A 20,417-nucleotide genomic window follows, 5' to 3' on the forward strand; every position below is an offset into this window, starting at 1 on the left:
AGAGTGAAGTAAAACATTGTGGAGGTGTCATTCACAGAAGTAGCTTAGTCTGATTCCTGTTTTAATGTACTCATTTTAGCTATTATGCCAACAGTAATCCATACCGGAAGCAGAAGCAAGAGCTAGTTGGAAGCTGACACAAATTGATCACAACAGCCTGGACCACAGTGGAGGTAGTGAGCACAGTGAGTGATCATATTTAGAGGAACACTCTACAGAGAACTAAGGGTGTTTGTCCGTACCTTTAACATAGGATGTGAGTGAACTGAAGAAGTCAGGACACTACAGGGTTCTGGGCAAAGGCAACATGAATGCGGCTGCCATTTATTTCCTGGGCTGAGAAAGACTGCTAGCAATGGCTCTGACACTAAAAGTGCTGAGAACACCTACTATCAGCATGTTTAGCAACACGAGTTAGACAAACAAGAAGGAACATCAAATAAATCACGGACACAAAAGTCTAGATAAAGTTCACACAGAAAGAAGATCAGGGCCCAAAGTATTCATTTTGGAGTTATCAGCATTTGGGATAATACTTAATCCACCTGCAGACCCAAGACAATCCAGAGTGAAAGAGGAGGGGGCAAAGTCCATGTCAGGTGACTGGGAAGTGACATAACAGAGGAAGTCAACTGGATTCAAGCCCTTCACCTGTCAACGGAAAGGTCTCCAGGATCAGTGACAGGAGCACAACACAAAAGTTGGGACAAACTGGGGTTAAGAGAGAATGAAAAAAGAGGTGAAGCAGACAGTGAGACAGGAGCTCAGGTGTAAATGGATGCACCAGAGGGCAACAGTGAAGGTTTGCTTTACAGCTTGTTGGAAAATTGTGGGGTACACATGGACATTTTCTATTCTCTAAGCTATTTTAAAGCTTTCAGCTACTTGAAAAGAAAAACTGCTATCTTGTTGTTGTTTTAACAAGAGAAGTACACAGTAGTCAGAAAGGAAATAAACCCTGTGATGGGGGCATTCTGTATGCTAAAGATACGTCAGGGTTCAAAACAAACTCCTCCTCCCTCACGTGTGCACCGGTAACAATGACTCATCAGTGAGCATGATGTGCAGGTGCAGAGGAGAGGACTCGAATCGGAGTCACAGGGTGGGACCCCGGGGGAGCAGCTGAGCTGGTCACCTGGATGGAGATCAGGAAGGTGAGCCAAAGGAGGTGCAGGAGGCAGAAGGCTCTTCTGGCTTTCTCTCAGTTAAATATGATAGGAAGCGTCTGTGTGGGAGGGCAACAGAATTAGGGTGTAAGAAGTCTGAGAGAGAAGAAAACTAGAGGGACATGGAGTAGTCAGGAGGAACAGACAAGGAAAGGCAAGGACTGAGGGCCCAGCTGACCTTCACAACAACAGCCACAAATGGAAAGTCATAGGAGTCAGCATGAGGTGTCCCTGTCTCTAGCTATGTTGAAAGGCACAGGGACAGTAGGCAGGGATTCAACCTGCACTGGGATGGTGCCAGACAAGTATACAAGGACACTGAGACTAGAGCCGCAAGGGAGGCTGACAGGCACACTATAGCATCATTCATAAAAAATGATTAGAACCTTTCCCTGCCTGTGCAGGGATAACAGGTATTCTGAAACTATACACACACACACACACACACACACACACACACACACACACACACACACGGAGAGAACAGAAAGAGAGGGGAGACAGAGACCAGATCTGATACTTGGGTCCAGATAAACATAAAGTGTCAAGATATTTCAGCACAATATACTCCACTTTAGATAACTTCAGTACACAGCAAATTAAAAGACTCTAAAGTTTCACTATAAAGAAGCCAGTTTTCAATTATTTAAACCAGCATTTCCTGAAGGCAATTAGTTGTGAGATACTATTTTGTTAGGCAAACCTTTAACATCACATGGAACATGGCAGTTCTATAAAACTTGGCTTGGGAAATACTAGTCTAAAGGTTACTAAGGGACCAGAGTCCAGTCTTGCTGTATAAACAGATCTGCTGTGTCTGTCCTGAGAGATGTTAGAATCTCAACCCATCCATAAAGAATGCTTAGATCCTTTCCCCACCTGTGCTCTCAAAGATAATAGATATTCGAAAACCTACATACACACATACCCACACCCACCCACCCACCACAGACACGAGAGAGAAAGATAGATAGAAAGAGAGAAGGGGGGGGGGAATGGGATACTAGAAGTTCATAGAAAGCTGGAAAGTATCAAAGATTGAAGTTACCAATAAGTAAGAAAGGCAAGTAAGCAGTAAAAACCAAAAGCTTTCTAAGAAACATACTAAGTGAATGAGATCAGCATAGTTTCTCAAGGGCACAGTGTCAACAGTAACACATGCTGAGATGGAGAAACCACTACTTAAAGCTGATTTTTCTCAGAGCTTACTTCACGAGAAAATACTTTAACTTCAGACTGGAGAAATGGCCCAGTAGGGAAGAGCACTGGTGTTCTTCCGGAGGACCTGGGTTCAATTCCCAGAGTCCACGTGGTTGCCCACAACCATCTAGAACTCCATCCAGTTCCAGGGGATCCGATTCCCTCTCCTGGCATCAGCAAGCATTACATACATAAGATACACAGACATGTAGGCACACAAAACAACCACAGATATAAAAAGTCTTTCATAAAAGGCCGCTTAATATGTAACTCCTTATGATGTACTGTTATAATCAGATTAGTATGGTTGTTTGGATAATCTCAGCTTTTCTTAATCATTTGGTTATGAATGCTTACTGACAGTATAGTACTTTTAAGAAAGTACTTATATTTCTATATAAATACTTTATACATCAGTTTGTAAGGACTGATTATTGTTTTCCTTGTGATACAAAAAGAGGTTGTTTGTCTCTTTAGAGTAATAACTGTGTTAACTCTATGATTTAGAAACCTCAGAAGTGTGCTATTCTCAGATGATACTCTTGCCTTGCATTGGCTGTAAAAGCGTTAGAGTTGAAGCTAAGTTAGGAAGTCTTGACTCATCTCACAGAGTCACCTAAGAGAGAATCTTAGAGAAATCACATCACACAACTGGAAACATCTGTTCTGAAACAACACCGTTGCTCTCTGAACGAATCTGATTTTAAAGATGGGACTGAAACAATTTTCTTTTAAATTTAACGTTAAGTCATATATAATATACAAAGTAAAATCATAACTAATATTCATAGCAAAATATTGTACCTATTTATTATGTAGTATATAATTTTTCAATACATGAAAACAATTATTCTCTTTTTCTTTTTAAAAGAAAGAAAATTACTTTGAAGGAAGAAAAAAGGAAGTATTCAAAAATAGCTTCATAAAAAATAGTAAATATACTCTGGTTTAATTCTTTCCCTTGTCAAATAGAACTGTAAAGTATAAGCCAGACTCATGGTGATTATTTCAAAACAAGAATAAAAAATGTCCCTAACTTTACTGGGTTTCTCTGTACATTACAATTAAGGAAATCTACAGCATATTTCTTATTGCCTAAACCTAAGATAAGGTCTTATTCATAAGTATATATTGATTAAACTCTCCATCTCAACAGAGAAGATAAGCATAGCCCGCACTGACCACACAGCACTTCACTCAAAATTTGGAAGGCTCCAAACTCATTTCTTTGGCCACCATACAACAAACCCATAGAGTGTTCAAAGGCAGAAATATAACAAAAGGAGGAATAAGGAACTAACTCACAGCAAAGCAACCTTTACTGGACCTATTTCAATCACTTATGTTTTTATGTAAAATCACAGGAGAGGTAAGTGATTTCACTAAACAAGTGAAAACTAATCACAAAGTCTCCTGCGATCCATTCAGATCAAGACTGGTACCTTCTGAAAGGCTCAGGAGCAAAACAATTCACAAAACCCCCTCATTATTTATGACTCAACTATAAAGTAAGACAGAAAGATGATGCTACAGAAGCAAACAGGTTAAGTGAGTACCCAGGCCCTGGGGTTGAAAAGACAGATGTGTTCTGTTGGTGGAGATATTTCCTTAGCTTAGACTAGCCTTGAAATTACTGTGTAGCTGAGAATGACTTTCGCCTCCTGATCCTCTTTCCCCTACCTCCCAGATTAGATTAGAGGTTAGAAGTATATACAATCATATCACAGCCAAAAAGGACATAAAGCTATGTACATGTGCAAGGCTAGGTAGAGAGCCAAGCAAGCGTATTTCTGGGCACTTATTTAAGGTAAACATTAATGTATCTTTCAAGCAACAGTGGCCGCAGACCTGTGAGATATGACATGAACCTATTCCATTTGTCCTACAGCATGACTGCCAATTTACTAATCAGGACCTGACTGCCCCAGCTACCCAGGAAACTCTCTGCTTTCCTAAGAAACCCCAGATTTCATCCAGATGAGTTACCTAGTTCTCCCTTCCATCCCCAATTCATATTAATTATTATGCTTTTTGCTTAGAGGCTCTTGATAACATACTCACTTGGCAAAGATCAAAGTGATGCCATTTAGTCACCCTGGGATCAAACTTTTGTTTCTTCATTTTCTCTAGGCTAAGAGAGAAGTGATTAATGTGACCACTAATCTAGTATCAGATTTTTTTTTTTTTTTCTGAATGTCCCTTACTGTCACCTCCTCTACCATTTGCAAACTGATTTCTGGCCCCAAAACTTTTGTTTGAATCCTTGCAGCAAGTGACAAAGTAGACATTAAGTAATCTACTCAATAATCAGGATGCCAATCTCCACAAACCCTACCCTTGGGCCAAACACATGCATGCCCTTCTTGGCCAGTGATTCTCTGTCCTACCATGTGCCAATCTTATTTCATGGTATAATTCTAATCCTCTGTCTTCTGATAAGCTTTTCCCTGGGAGCTCTCCAGTCAGGTTGAGTCAACCCTTTACTTCATATGCCACAGAAGACAGCAAAAGTTGGTGCTAAAAATACCAATTAAACACTAACTACCAGTGACAGGTGACATGTTTCTCTTCTGCCTCAGAACAGAGGCCCCCAGGGCTGAAGTTTAAGACTCTCTAAGTTTCATTCATTCCATGTCCCCCTCTCACCACCAAAACACCCAGTGAACCTCCAATTAAACTCAGTAATAAAAGCCTGTCACCTTTGGTACCACTCTAAGACCCATGTTACAAACACATCAGTGTTATATGAGGAAGACACAGAAATTATTATTATTCCGAATCGTAAGCATAAAAGAGATCTACCTTTAAGAACAGTTTGTAGTTTCCTTAGGAACAGTTGGGAAAAGGTTTCATTTAAATCACTAATTTGATGCTTCCCTTTCCACAGATCTATTCCTTCCTGACTTTTGCCCTTACTCACTCAAATAACAACACCAAAATGAAACCAAAGTGGCTGAGGGTGCAGCTCCATTCACTCAGGGCTTTGTGCTAAAGATGCTAAGTCCTTCTGTCCTGAATACCCAAAGACAAGGTCACATGAAAATAACATTTTTGACCAAAAAAAAATTTTTTTTTTTCCCTCAGGGCCTGGGAGGGAAAGAAGAGGTGACTATTCTATTTTAAGTTTTGTTTCTGGAGCCCAATATCAATCAGGAGAAAGGTAAGAGGGAAAGAGGCTGTGTATGCAATAGGTTGTGGAGTACAGTACTTCTAAGGTCCTTGTAACAGGGCAAGACAGTGCAGAGGTTCCTCCATCTTGTAGTCTAGCTGAGGCTATTTAAGGTTTAACTAGAATTTGATCCCCTTGATGGAGAATCCTATGGAAAACAACCAAACTGTATTCTAGGAACCCAAGGTCAAGATGCCCCAGCTAACTCACCTTAGTGTCTGCTAAACTGCCTGTTTATGCAAACCTCCAGCTAACTGCTTAATCTTAACATCTGTTAACCCACTTGCTTGGGCAAAACCGCCCCCTGCAGCTGCAAAACAAGATACTAGGTAGTGGTTTTTGCCTTTAAAAACCCTTTGCCCTAAACACACTAAACACCCGGTGCAACACTTGAGTCCAGAATACCTGAGTGTAGTCCTAGCCGACTGGAATGAAGACTTTTAATTGTCTACAGGCGGAGTCTGAGTGCTCATCCATGATGGGTGCTCTGTAACAAACAGTCCTCACTTTCCTTCCATCAGTGAAGTAGTTTCTAGTCTCAATATTCTGTGATATTTAAGATTATTTCTAAGTCTAACAATCACCAGTAAACCCAGAGGTAAAGCTATTTTATTTCCAGCATATACTATTTTCCTTCCTTTAGTCCTACATACATTTTCATCATGTTGCTCTTTAGAAGGAAGAAACACTTTATTACAACTAAATATGCAGTATCTTGATGTAGACAGACAGATGCATGCTTTCCATTCCCTTTGTGTAAAATGGAATAGAGCATTCCTGGGAGACTTGCTTCAAAACTACTTTAAATCAAAAAAGAAAGAAAGAAAGGAAAGAAAGAAAGAAAGAAAGAAAGAAAGAAAGAAAGAAAGAAAGAAAGAAAGAAAGAAAACCTGTAACCTCAATTACTCACCAAATTTACGCAGGAAAAAAAAGTGAAAATATAGTAGATAATGGCACTGGCCACTAATCCTGACAACCTGAGTACAAGCCCTGAGATTCACATTTCCAAACATTGTTCTGTGACCTCCATACACACTCCCCCAAATAACTATAAATATATGTCATAAATTTTTGAGGAAGAAAAAGCAGAAAGGTGGCTATACTTATGTAAGTCAACATTCACAGTACTTCCGACATACCTCTAAAATATTCTTATTTCACATTCTCAAGACAGAAACACTTCAGAAATGGTTTTCACCAGGAAAATCATTCTATTCATCAGCTGTGTAATCAAAATATAATGGTTTAGGCTAAGGCTGTATCTAGAGGTAGAGCACTTGGCTAGCTTGCATAGGAACTTGGGTTTGATCCCGAGCATCGCAGAGATTCAAGTAAGATCAGTGCTCTATCACAATAATTTGATAATTATAGTTCCATAGGATGGCCTTCTTACTATTGTATGTAGTGTATCTAAAAATGGTAAGGACTAAAAAAAAATAAATTCCTAAATTGTATCTTTTGTATTCAACTATCAGAATGGTTCAATTAGCTGAGCGTAAGAATATGGAAAGATGATTAATACCACTTTCTCACAAACATATACTCAAGATGAGGAAAGTGAGCCTGTGCACACACGTACAGGTGGGTGTCTGTTGGGAATACAGGGATACAAATTTTAATTTTATGTTAGGAAGTCAAATTCAGTGCAGAACCTGAGTCGCCCAAAAGGATCTTCATTAGAAATACACGGCCCTAGAAATACAATGTGGGGCAAGCAAAAACTTACAACTCTGAAATAGGAAAACATACGGCAGAACTTTGATTTAATTTTGCTTTTTATGCTTTCATCTTATTATAATTTTCTGCATTTGGGCATTTTTGCCTGCAGGTATGTCTGTGCACCACCATGTGTACAATGCTCACTGCCGGAAGCGGGCACTAGATTCCCCAGAACTAGAGTTAAAGACGGCCATGATTTGCCACGTGAGTGCTGCTACCAACCCAGGTCATTTGGAAGAGCAGCCTGCACTCTTAACCACGATGGCCCCATCTTCAGCTGCACCATTTTAATTTTTTCGAGACAGGGTCTCATATAATCCTGGTTGCTGTCAAAACTCCCTAGGTAGCAGAGGATGACCTTGAATTTCTGACCCTCCTGAGGCAGGAACGATGTCAGTCGCTATTTGTCGTCAGAGCTTTATTGTTTTGTTATAAACTTTACACCATCCCTTATTTTGACCTGGGTTCTTACTTTCCCTGGATAAGCATTACATTTTCAAAAGCATATATTAGTGGAAACTCTCTTACCAATAGTCATAGCTCTCATCCCAGTTGTCAAAATGCACCAGGAAGCGATTGTCCACCATATCTGTTACCGTAGCAACACAGATGAAGGAAGGGCTCTTTTTGTCTGCAGCCTCGAGCTTCATTCCGACTCGAAAGCCTGATGGGATCACTGTCTATGGAAACATGCAGATTTAATTAGAGATGTGCGCACACCGCACAACAGTGAGACCTACGTACTCTGTACCCCGCTTTGAGGACAGGCACCCACAGCTGTAGTCACCTAATTTGAAAATGCTATGCCAGCCTCACAGTGGGGTTGCTTTCCACGGGCAGCAGTAAAAAAACAGCGCTATACAGTTACATTCAATTAAGCAAGCCTCAGAATTAAAACATCTGCAACCTTGCAGAGTTTAAAAGAATTAATTTCAGCATGTGTTTTAACACCTTAGAAAGGAACCATATACTAGGCAGGCAAGTTTTATTCACCACATGGCTGGCTGACTGACCTTCTTTTTCTTGGTTACAGATTGGACAATGAAAATTATTTCATACAAAAGATGCACTTAATTGAGTTAAAAATGTGGAGTCAGTACAAACTCACTTCTACCTCTGCAGAGACCTCAAGAGTACGCCACAGAAAGTAGGCCACCTTCACATATGAAAAGCCTCCTGCTATTTCATCTCCGCCTGGCTTCAGTACTACAGTTTTAGTCACAGCGGCAGCGGAGGCGCTGCCTGTTCATACACTGTCATTAGGAAAGTTGAGTATTTTAAGGAAATCCATAGAGTCCCAGTCATCTGGGATTTACTATGAAAACAGTAGAAGTTCACCAAGTCAGTACTTGAGGGGCAGCGATGTGTAGGCAACCCTCATTCTTCTGTGGGAAGATAGGGTCATCTCAGAATAGGATACTTGAGTAGCCATTATGTCAGCCACAAAACAATGTACGTCATTTCTACCTTCCAAAAAAAGCCCTTCATTTTAAACTGGCGCATATGGGCACTATTTTTTTATTTATTTTTAACTTGGGCACTATTCTAATGCTTTATTTAAACAAACAAATGCTACCTCTCATTTTCCAGTGAAAGATTAAAGTAAGAGTAAAATTACATAGCTTATGGTTGCAAAAATGTAAGCATATATCTGAAGATGGTATAAGTCCTGAGTGAATTAAATAGGCACATGCAAATAACATACAGAGCACTAACCATATGCTTGAACCCTGAAATTATCTACCATTTATGACCATAAATATCTGACTATTCTGAGGCAGAGAATCTAGAACTAGAAAAATTAATTACCTCTCAAATGCCAAAGCCCAGCCTAAGATTAGGTAATTACGTCTGGAATGCAGTGATGGTTCAGAGCAGTCCATCACAACCTGATGCAAGTCATCATCAGAGGCGCAGTGCGGGGGCAGAGCCAGCAGGCTGCTGAGTTTCCACCCAGCGACCTTCCTTCCTCCAGGGAAAGGTCTTGTCAGTATGTGTACTGACGGGGCAGTATTTACATTCCAGCTATTAAGCTGTCTGCCCAATTAAGAGATAATAAAATGGGCTGACCCTCTCTCTCTCTCTCTCTCTCCCTCTCTCTCCCTTCATTCTTTAAGTCAACCTGGTTTATGTCCAATTTAATCAGAGCACTTTCTTTCATTAGGGTTGTGCCCCCAAACCAGCTGCCTGGTATCACTGCCCAGAGGGAAACTTTTTCCCACTGCTGATTACTTGTTCCATTTGAAGGGAATCCCGATAGTGACGCTGCCGCCTCTCTATCCTCTTTACTCCCTGCTACCCAAAGAATGATTCCACATAGAGCCAGGCTGCAGAGCCATGTATTCTGCTGTCTTCTGGGGGTCCAGGGCTCCCTGGTGTTGCAGTGGTGAAGGTGGATAGAAAAAAGAAAAACAAAACAAAACAAAACAAAAAAAAAACAACTTTGATTCCAGGGCTCAGAATCAAGAGGCTCATTTGTCTGCAGTGAAAGGTCATATGTCCCTTCCCATTTAGTCCTTGTCAGCTACAAGGATGACATTTCGTTTGCCCCTGTTCTAATTAGATCACATCTTGGGAAAGGAAGACTGTAATACATCAGGCACCCTTGGAATTGCAATGGGAGGAACAGGGAACGAAAGGAGAAAGACAGCAAAGAAATAGAAAATATATACACACACCTGTCTTTGCTTTTACAACAAAAACTATGGTAAACAAAGATATGAGCTGGATAAAGGCATGGTGGAGTCCCTGGTGACCTCCTGCCTGCAAACTCAAACAGGGCTGCATCCATCTTACCCATACCAGTGACTCCCATCTGGCCAGTGCTCTTAGCTAAACGACGGTAACAGAATAACATTCCAGCCAATTTAATTTTTATGCATCTTAACTGTAAGCCACACCTGGATTTTATATTATGTTGTCTTCTACCATTCACTGATATGTCTATAAAATAGATATTTATTCATGAAGAACTTATGCTAATTTTAAAGTTTAATTAAGATACGAGAACTCTACTTACCAAGGCAATAAAATTTATTATAGTTCCTTGTTATCGCTTGTGATTTATCCTGTGAGACACTAAAAACAACCACTCGTTCTGAAAAGAAAAGTACTTTGGATGCACTTACTATGTTCTGATTTTCAAATAATGACTTAGGAGCAGCCTGGGCTTTGCACGTCTTCAGGTAGGACTGCCAGTTAAATTCTTCTTCCTTATACCCTAGGGTAAAAGCACATGTGGACAGACTTAGGAAAACCACAAAGCACTACCAGCTAATTCCCAGCCCTACTAGGCTTGAGGTTGGTGTTAATATACAGGTGATTCAGCTGGCCTGCCTTCAGGGTCCTAGCCTATGCATTACACTTACATACAGATAAAAGAGATCTGTATGGAAAAGTTGTTTATACTCAAGAATTATTATTCAGGTACTATTTTATATGCAAATGATTCATTCTCTTAAATTAGATTTTATTTTATTTCTTTGACTTTTAAGAAATACATTTTATACCATGAACAATAAGCTTGAATTAATTATAATAAAGAATAATTTCTAAAAAATTCCAAGTTAGGATTTAAGAAAGCAAAATTTTACTGAATTGAAAGCATGAAACAAGAAGTAGCAGTACCTTTTGGAGGGTGTAGTTTATGGCCCGTTTTCTCACACCACCCTACTGGGTGGATGTCCAAAGCATCTGCATTTACCCAGAAGTCATAGCAATCCGAATAGCCATCAAAGTGAAGCTTTATCCTATATCCACAAACCTGAAATAAATACGCAGGTCGAGTAAGTTCAAACAAACACACACCCACATACACCCACACATACATACATGGAGACACAGACACACACAGCAGCACACACACACACACACCTACATGCACACAAAAACACAGAGACACACACACACAGAGGCATACACACACAGACACAAATACACACGGACAGCACACACACAGGCATATACACATACACACATAGGCCACAATAAATTAGCTTAAGTATCAGGTATGACATGCCTTTAGGGAGGTTAAGAAAACGGCCTTGTCAGTAAGGTGCTTGCCACTCAAAAGTGAGGACCCACAAGGAGCTGGAGGCTGAGAGCAGAGCTGTGATACACACTCCCAACCAGTGAGTATCTAGAGTTTCTGTCATGGAAAGGCCTCTAAAGCATTCTATTAAAATCCACGTGGCAGACCAAATTATACGAGGTGAGTCAGTCTGTGGGCGAACTATGTGTGCACTTACATAGATGTTGTGTATCTCCTTCTAAGGATGAATGGACATTTAAATACATATTTACATGTATGTACAAACTCACAATTAAAGGTAAAGGATGTGACAACATATTGACATTTATTTCTTCGGGGAAGTGGCAACTGAAAGAAGGTACAAACAATGGGAATGATGTCCCATATATTATTTTTTAATTAAAATGCATCCGTATATAGCATATGTAAACGTACAATTAAGCCTACTCCTCCCAGAATCTACATTCCCAGGTGACACCAGTGTCCCTGCAAAACACAGTATCTCAGGAAGGCTGAGGGCTGCTCCCACCTCCACCTCCTCATGCCCAGAGGGAGCAGGCACCTCGTGTCTACCTTGCCTTGCAGGTAGTGGTCTCTGCTTCACTCCCACAGGTTAAGCCCTTTGGTCCTTTATAGGCTCTAGTACCTTGTGGTTATAGCCTCTAGTCCCTTGTGGTAACAGTACTCTGAGCTTGTCCTCCAGAATGCTGTGCTTTGGTAAACAACCTCCTATGTTCTCGGCCTCCCTGACTAGAGACTCCTCTCAAGCTCTTCCTTACCACAAGGCTTCTCCTTGTCCACCATGGACCCCTATACTCTGCTCCTCCAAGCTTGGGTCACAGGATTGCACTCTCTCTCACCCTGGTCACCCTCAGTCCTTTCCTTCTATCACGTCCCCTGTGCTGTACCTGATGCCTCCTCTCCATTCTGAGGACTTACATGTCTTTCATTTCCTATGTTAGACATGTGCTCCAGCAGGAACTGCCATGCCTTTCAACTTCCACAATAAAGATCTAACCCTAGAAAGAAAGCCTTCTAATTGTTAAGCCACCTTTTCCCAAGCATGCACCTACATTAATGTACCCACACAACTAGCCTAGGGAATGCTTGAGACAAAAAAAGTGAGTCCATTTTCATTATTCATAAATTCTATACCTATGAATTTACTTGCTTGTTAAAACTTATTTCTCACCCAAAATAACATACCCGGTGCTTGTAGAAAGGTAAGTACAGAATGGCAATCATATGTGAGTCACCCAAGATCCAGGTTCCCAGCAGGGACTGGCAGGGCCATCCTTTTGAGACTTTCCTCCTACGAATGAGCACCCTATGTACTGTCCATTTTGTACCATGTTTTCTACATCCTTGTCCTTTCTGTTAGTGATTTCACTCAGGAACCAATAAGTTCCCAGAATGCTATGCTGTACCTAACAGAGGAATAGTGTGGCTTATGGGGCCTTCTTCCTTGCTCGCTCTGCAGTGTTTGCTGATGAACGAAAGTTCTCTTTCAACAGAACAATAATATAGCTAAGGAGTCATCAAATAAAAGCAAGTATGTGTGCTGGCCAAAGTACTGTGGTCAGAGGCTCATGGGAACCTAAGCCTACATTTCCTGTAGGAACAATGGTTTCCCAAGAGCTAATCTGAGGGATGTAATAATTTGAGCAAGAAGAAAAGAGTCATAAGAATCAGCTACCCTGCTGGTAATCCCAGCACTCAGGAAACTGAGGCTGCAAGATTACGACTGAAAAAAGAAAGAAATTCAACTACGACAGAATGTTGGCTTTCTCCATTACAAAGGTATGTTCCTAAGGAACAATCCAGCTCCCTTTCTCATTATTCAGACCAATCTTTCCTGCCTCGCCACCCCCCACAGCTACCAATCCAGTTATTTCCATTCCTTTGACAATCCTTCAACACCTGTGTCAAAGAGGTTATCCTGTCTGCCTCAAACAGGCAAGCCTGCCTTACTCAGGTCCCAGCCTTTACCCCTTCTTCCTGTTCAAGTGCAGGGAAGGTCTGCTCCTTGGAGTAAATGCCCAAAGCCCCAGGGTATCTGGACCCCATCTGCTCTTTTGCTGTCTCCAGGGCAGGGGGCAGATTAAAATGAATAGAAAACCCTTATTCAGTCTTAGGTAAACAAATTCTCACACATTCTTGGTGAGATTTAAGAAATGACAAACTCAAAGAAATCTAGTTAAACCTAAAATGGCCTCGGCAAGAAAAGGAGCTGGAGCTCCTGGATCGGCAGGTCACATAAGCAGTGATAATGTATCAGAGACATGCATCCATCTTTCCACTCAGGAGTTCCAGCGTTGGCTCTTACAGATATGCATAAGCAGAAACAAGAGACAAAAGGACATAGTTGATCAAGAACATAGTTGATGACGATGGGTGGTGGGGATAGGGTTCCACTATGTAGTGTCTGGCTTCAAAGTGACCACCCTCCTGCCTTAGAGAAATAGATGCCCATTCACTTGATATCAACGTGCAAGCAGTTGAAATGAACAAAGGCAACTCCATGGAACAAGTGTCAGTCACCTAAGAACTGTCCACATTCCAGAACCAAGTTCCTCCCTGCATTCAGTGACTCAGTGCCCACGCCCTGTCGTCATCACTAGCAGCAACACAACGTGCTCCATCTGTTCCCAGCATATTTTCCCTATACACATGCTTCATACCCCCTGTAAAACCCACACCATCGTGGTCTGGTCTGCAGCTGACTGTTTTCTAGTGCCTCTCAGAGGCAGCCATTTTGCAGACCCTCCCCAGTGAGTCTGTTACATGAAGTCTGTCACATGGTGCGATTTTTTTGTGGCATTCCTTGGCCCTGATCAAGAAGACCCGATAGTAAAAAAAACAAAAAAAAAAAAAAAAAACAAAACAAACATATATATGTCACAGAAACGAGGCAGATTATGCATAATGTAACATTTACATATAAAGGATAAAACTATATACAACTTGGTGTGCAGAAGGCATCGAGAAGCAAGCAGTTTATGGTAAGGGTGCTCTCTGGGCTTGGGCAAGAGGTAGATGAAATCAGTACGCCTAGACTGCAGTTTTTACAAGGAGCGAACAACTTTTTTAATGAAAAACCTACACTAAGTAAAATAAACCTACAAACCACAGGAGTCGGGGCTGGACAGGTAGCTTGGTAATAGAGGTGTTGCCTAGCAATGAGTGAAGCCCTGGGTTCCCTCGGCAGTGCCACAGAGAAGAGGTTAACATCGCCTCTCTCCCCCACCACCATTCTTTCAGAGATAACGCTCTTAAAAGCAATTCAGATTGACTGAATCTCGACCCAATCCTGTCTGCAGATCCTTCCCTTAAACACCATGGCCTCATCTCCAGACACAGCACCCACCACAGCTGCTGTCCGCTCCCAACGCCCCTCAGTGACACTGGGCACACAGTTTCTGTCCTCTCCTGTGACCACACACAGTCATTGCACTCGCTGTGTTCTGCAGGAGCCAAGCTTCATACAAGGCAGTCCCGGAAGTAACTACAATAACGGAAACTGCTTTACTCCTTTGGGGCAGAAGGTTTTTAAAAGATCCATAACTCTACCTCAAAGGAAGGACGGAGGAAGGAGGGCTACCACATGAGGAAAAGACATTTTGTAAGTGTTCTCAGTTAGACAATGGATGCATTGTTGTGTGTGCAATACTTGGCTTACTTTTTCTTGAAAGTTTCAGAGACATCCCAAAACACTAAATGTAAGTAAACACATATGTACATACATGTGCATACATATATATGTATAAGTATATGCACCGCCCAAATATACATGTATGTGTATATACATAATACTCCCACATATATACAGATATTTATATATGTTGCTAAGTTCCTTTTGTCAAGGAACATACAGTATGGCAAAGTCTGTGGGACCACACAGACATTACTCCAAACCCCGGGGTCACCACCATGAGAGATAATACATGTAAAAAAGGCTAAGCGTTCTGCCTCACATGAAGCAAACACTCAGCCAAAGATATTTTTTTGCATCATTAAGGCCCCGTGGCCACCATTTTTCTTTTCCAAACACAGGGCAAAGCTCACCTCGGCCACAGTGAGGACACAGTACACAGCCTGATGCTCGGGGTCCACGCCTTCTAGTTTCATGCCGACTTTGAACCCGTTTTTGCTGTACGGAAAGGACTGATGCTGCAATGCAAAATGACAGCACCATTACACCACCAATAGGACCAGCTCATAGCAGGGACAGCTGCTGTCCCTAAAGAGTCCTTGGGGCTGGCTTATGCCTCATAACACTGAGGGCAAAGCTGGGTAGGGTCCTATGTTCCATCCCTACCCTCTCAACGATGACTCTCATGTAAATTAATAAAGCATTCCTTTAAAAAAAAATCCCCAAAGAAAAGGGCTAAGGAATATGATTTACAGCCTTTCAGACATGTGAAGAGACAGTCAGCTTTGCCCATCAGAATCACAAAATATATTTCCTGTTAGACTGGTGAAGATTAAAGAGCTTCATAGCTCTGGGCTGCAAGGCCCCATGAAAACAGACATGGACTACTACGAATAAAAGTCTGAAAAAAAAATCACTAGAAATTTCATTCTATCTACAAAAAGTTGAGCCTTCTCTCAGCAATTCTAACTCTAGGGAATTACCTAATGGAGATACTCATGCATAAGCAAAATGCCAGGTGTGCAACACCATTTCTTAAAGCATTTAGCAAAAAAATATAAAAACATGTCTGTGTGTGAGCCAATAGGGAGCAAGTTAATTTTTTATGGAATAAATATAAGTTTAAAATACTACGGCTTAGCATTAAAAAAAAAAAAATGGAGGAATCAATGACCTGAGATGAAATAATATCCAAACTATAAAATTAAAAAGCAAGTCTAGCAAAGTATGGGCCAGCCATTGCCCACTGTGTTTTAGATAGGACAGAAACAGGTAGGACACTGTAGGAAGAAAACGCTAGCCCCTTCAGCAGAGATATGTCTGGTGTTTAGGGAAAGAAAGCAACAAGAGCCAGACTTACTGCCTTTTAGTACTGACAATCTGAATCATATGAATGTATTATTATTAAAGTAATTTTTAAGAATATGAAAAGCAAGGGATGGAGAGGTAGCACAGTAATTAAGAGCACTTGCTTCTCTCACAGAGGATCCAAGTTTAGTTCCCAATACCCTCATTATGCGGCTCATAATGTTCCATGCCGCCAGTTCCAGAGGATCTTACATTCTCTTCTGGCTTCTACAGAGAGTCACTCATGTGCACATTATTTAAAAAAAAAAAAAAGAAAAAAAATCATTCTTTAAAACTTAAGTCAGAGGCAGGCTGATCTCTGAGTTCAAAACCAGCCTGGTCTACAGAGTGAGTTCCAGGACAGACAGGGCTACAGGGAGAAACCCTGTTTCAAATAAACAAAACCAAATGAAACAACAACAACAAAAAAAAAAAAAGAAAGAAAGAAAAATTAGGTAATCTTTGCTTGGTGGCAGCTGAATACTCTTTTAATCCCAGCCCTTGAGAGACTAAGGCAGGTGAATTTCTGTGAGTTTGTAGCCAGCCTGGTCTATAGAGCAAGTTCCAGGACAGCAAAGAGAAGCCCTGTTTCTGGGGTAGGGAGTGGAGGAGAGTGAAAATCTATTCTGTAAAGAACCAAATGTACAAAAGAAAATAATTATCCAGAACAAGTTGTAATTATAAAATTACATTTGAATTAAAATTCTCAATGCTGATATCACTCATATAATCGGTATACTTCCTTCTTGTTCATTCACAGATAGACACTCATGGAGGTTTAGAATCCATTAAGTGGCTTAAATGATGAGTCAGCAGACTACAGTCATGTATCGGATCTTAGCCACCAGAGCACTGTAAATAAGATTCTGCTGGGGCACAGCCATTCCTGGTAATTTACATGTTATCTTTGGCTGCCTTCATGCACATCACGGAACAAGCTCAATTATGGCAACAGACTCTGGATGCCCTGCAAAGGCTAAAAGATGTCACCCTTCTCAGAATAAGTATGCCGGGCCCTGTTTTAGACTAGCTGCAAGAGATCCTATCCAGAGCTATCACTACTATGTACACTTTAAAGTGATTTCTAAATTACTTAGAATATCCTCACTAGTAATACTGCCCAGTAAACCATCTTAAATGTGTCTTACCAGGACGTGTATCTCAGTAACTCATTTTCAAACCCTCACAACTCGTTTTCCAGTTACAGTCTTCCTACCATGCAAGATGAGTGGGAGCCCAGCAAATGCTGAGGGGGTTCTGCAAGCACGCATGGTGTACACAGTGCTGCACACACTAATGATAACGCTAGTCACAGCTGCCTTGTGAGGGGTCCTCCACACAGCACGGTCATGAAAAAAACATATCCAAGCAATCGTTGCAAGTCACACTCCCTAAGTAGATCGTGGTATGACAGTATGACTTCAGATGAGCGGTCCTGATCTTCTGCGTTTACACATGGTGTTTTTAGGACTCATACCTCTTTGAACAGCTTTGCAGGCACAGCCACAGCTTTCTCCTCCTCCAGGTAAGATGCCCAGCACCATGTTTTCTTGCCTTTAGGAGGCAAACCTAAAAGACAGGAAACCAAGTGATGGACTGTCCAAAGCTAAGAAATCAGTGTACGACATCTCTCTTCCGCAACCACTACGCTCCCTGGCTCTTCCCTTTCCACGGCTATCACTTCTCTCATTTTTCTGGTCCCTCTACCAGAGAAACAAGAGCTGGGAAGTGAACTGTGGTGCAAATATCCAATCGATGAGGCAGAAGAGAGTGGAAGAACTTGAAATACATGAAAAGTGCAGAGAAGCTACCAGAAGAAAAAAAATCTTACAAAAACAGTGTATTTAAACATAGTTTGTTTCTAGGGCACCTAGAAGTTGAAGACTGAACAGGCTGGTGCACTGGATGCTTAGCGAATGTCTGCTAGTCTTGGAAACGACAAAGAAAATTGATGTGGCAAAAGTCATGTTCACCAAGTACAGAAAAATGTGTATGTGATAAAAATCAGAAGGCTTTGAATTAAACGTGAGCAAGCACTGGAACAAGGAAAGGGATGCAACAGGCTGACCAGCAGCAGCACTGGAAGCATTTGTGAGTCCACTGGGATGTGCAAAGCACTTTGGGAGTTCACAAGGGAAAGAAATCTGAACATTTAAGGGGGAAAAAAAAATGAATGAAGAAGCAAGGTCTACAAGAGCCAGGGATTTGGAATCTTATCCTGCGCAAGTATTAGGAGGAAAGGAGAGCAAGGCTGAGGAAAGAGGACATTTCATGCAGAGTTACTAATGGATTTAATTAACTTTCCTTCATCACACAAACAAACAAACAAATCATCTTGAAGGACATGGGGGTTCTGCTGTGAGCTAGAGACAGCTGGAAATACTTCCAACCCCTTCTGGAAAATTAATGGAAGAACCAACAAGGAGTACCTAGAAGCACAGAGAAGGGATGCCTGGGCCACTGGATTCACAGCATTGACAGGGAGGAGTGTAACTGTTCAGCTTGGTCCCTGCAGTATAGATCTCATCAAAGGCCTGGCAGGGCAGATGCCTTGGGCTATGTAGGTTAAAGCTAAGAGGAGCTTATGTGGAATGCCCAAGGTCTAACCCAACCCCCAAAGGAGAAAATTTTCTCCAAGCAAACAGCAAGGAGGAAGCCCTGAGGACTGCGTTACCCAAAAGAATAAGATGTGGCTTCGAGGAGAGGGAGCAAAAGGAGACCACATGGGGAGGTTGTGCTTTGAGAGAACATGATAAAGCATCTAACATCTTGGAAAATGAGCAAATTCAGAGGCTTTGGCAAAGGGGAAGAAGCAGGAACTACCATCTTGATGGATAGACCAGTACATAAAGGAAGGTATTCCATACGTATGTGGCAACAACTTAAAAATTAGCTAACTTTCCTTTCTAAACTGTTTCCCCAAGCCTTCATTTTTATGGAGAAAACCACTTCAAAGAGAAAGTCAAAGGCATATTCAGTGATACTATGGAGAAAAACGATAAGGAAGCTGCTCCAAGGAAGTATTCTCAGTGCCACCGAGTTAGCACAACTTTACACTGTCATCAGCTCACCCTGCTTTAAGACAGTTGAGTCCCCACGTCTTTTCCTTCTGGCTCTCTGGGAACCCCTCAGGATCCTTCCATCTTGTTTGTTCTCCTATGGCAAGAAAGGAAAGTTCGCACTTTAGAAGTTCAGAAAATTGGTCCCAAGGAAAACTTAACTCTGTCCAAAAGCTTTTGGCTGTCGATCTTTGTTTCAATTTTAATTCCTAACTTTTAAAACAACAATATGGCCCACTTGAGACCATGTTGGTTTTGAAATGAGGCATGGGAAAAGAGCATTTCCAAGTGCACTCTGGGAGAGCACAGGTCCTATTCCCTCTTCATTAAAACACACCCTGATCAGGAGAGAAGGTGGGATTGGGAGGGGATGAGGGCGGGGCTATAGCTGGGATACAAAGTGAATAAACTGTAATAAATTTTAAAAAATCATAAAAAAGGGACACATCCTGATCTTAGCTCCATGACTTATGGCCTGCTGCTCCTCATATATCATTGGTCCTTTTTGAAGGCTTTCTGCTAATGTCTACACCCATTCAGCTTCTACACCTCTCTAGCCCATATGTTTTAAAGGTTATTTCTGTGTGTGAGGATGGGTATGAATGATATGAAGTGGTATCGAGCTCAGAGGACAGCTTTGGGTGTTATTCTGTGAGACAGGGTCTCCTAGTGGCTGGCTTCAAGCCAGTGAGCTTGAAGACATACAAAAGTCATTGAGGTGCATAGAAGCATCAGGGCAGAGTGGAACGAGGAAGCCGAGGTTAGTGTGATTTGGGTCAGGTCAATTTTATGGCTTCCTGAGTATAGTGGAAAAATGCTGGGAAGTTCAAGCAACTTCAGCTTCAGCTGGTCTTTGCAGGGCCGGTTTGCTTTGACCTGTATGCGCAAGAGTGGAGTCAGAGAAATGAGTTAGATATTCTTGCAATGTGCTAGGTCAGAGGGCCATGTAAGACAGAAGGTGAATGATTTTTGTTAGAGTTAGGTAGGGTTGTAAGGATATATAAGAAATGGGGCAAATCAGGGATTCTGTGAATAGTAGATTTCTGGATTGAACAAATTCCTGGAATGTGAAGGC

At 41.5% G+C, this 20,417-nt stretch overlaps 1 protein-coding gene across 6 annotated transcripts in view; it reads right to left on the reverse strand.

The window, feature by feature from the left end:
• Positions 1 to 20,417, reverse strand: part of L3mbtl3 (L3MBTL histone methyl-lysine binding protein 3) — a 97,461-nt gene that overhangs the window by 43,698 nt on the left and 33,346 nt on the right. For all 6 annotated transcript variants that reach the window (XM_055599351.1, XM_055599355.1, XM_055599354.1 and 3 more), the window contains 6 exons: positions 19,355 to 19,439; positions 17,761 to 17,852; positions 15,350 to 15,454; positions 10,882 to 11,017; positions 10,383 to 10,474; positions 7,783 to 7,934 (listed from right to left, as the gene is read on the reverse strand). In XM_055599351.1, coding sequence (XP_055455326.1) covers positions 7,783 to 7,934; positions 10,383 to 10,474; positions 10,882 to 11,017; positions 15,350 to 15,454; positions 17,761 to 17,852; positions 19,355 to 19,439 — 662 coding nt within the window. The remainder of the gene's footprint in view (positions 1 to 7,782; positions 7,935 to 10,382; positions 10,475 to 10,881; positions 11,018 to 15,349; positions 15,455 to 17,760; positions 17,853 to 19,354; positions 19,440 to 20,417) is intronic.

This window comes from Psammomys obesus, unplaced genomic scaffold (assembly GCF_907164565.1).
Source record: "Psammomys obesus unplaced genomic scaffold, mPsaObe1.curated_primary_1811, whole genome shotgun sequence".
In the NCBI taxonomy this organism is placed as follows: Eukaryota; Metazoa; Chordata; class Mammalia; order Rodentia; family Muridae; genus Psammomys; species Psammomys obesus.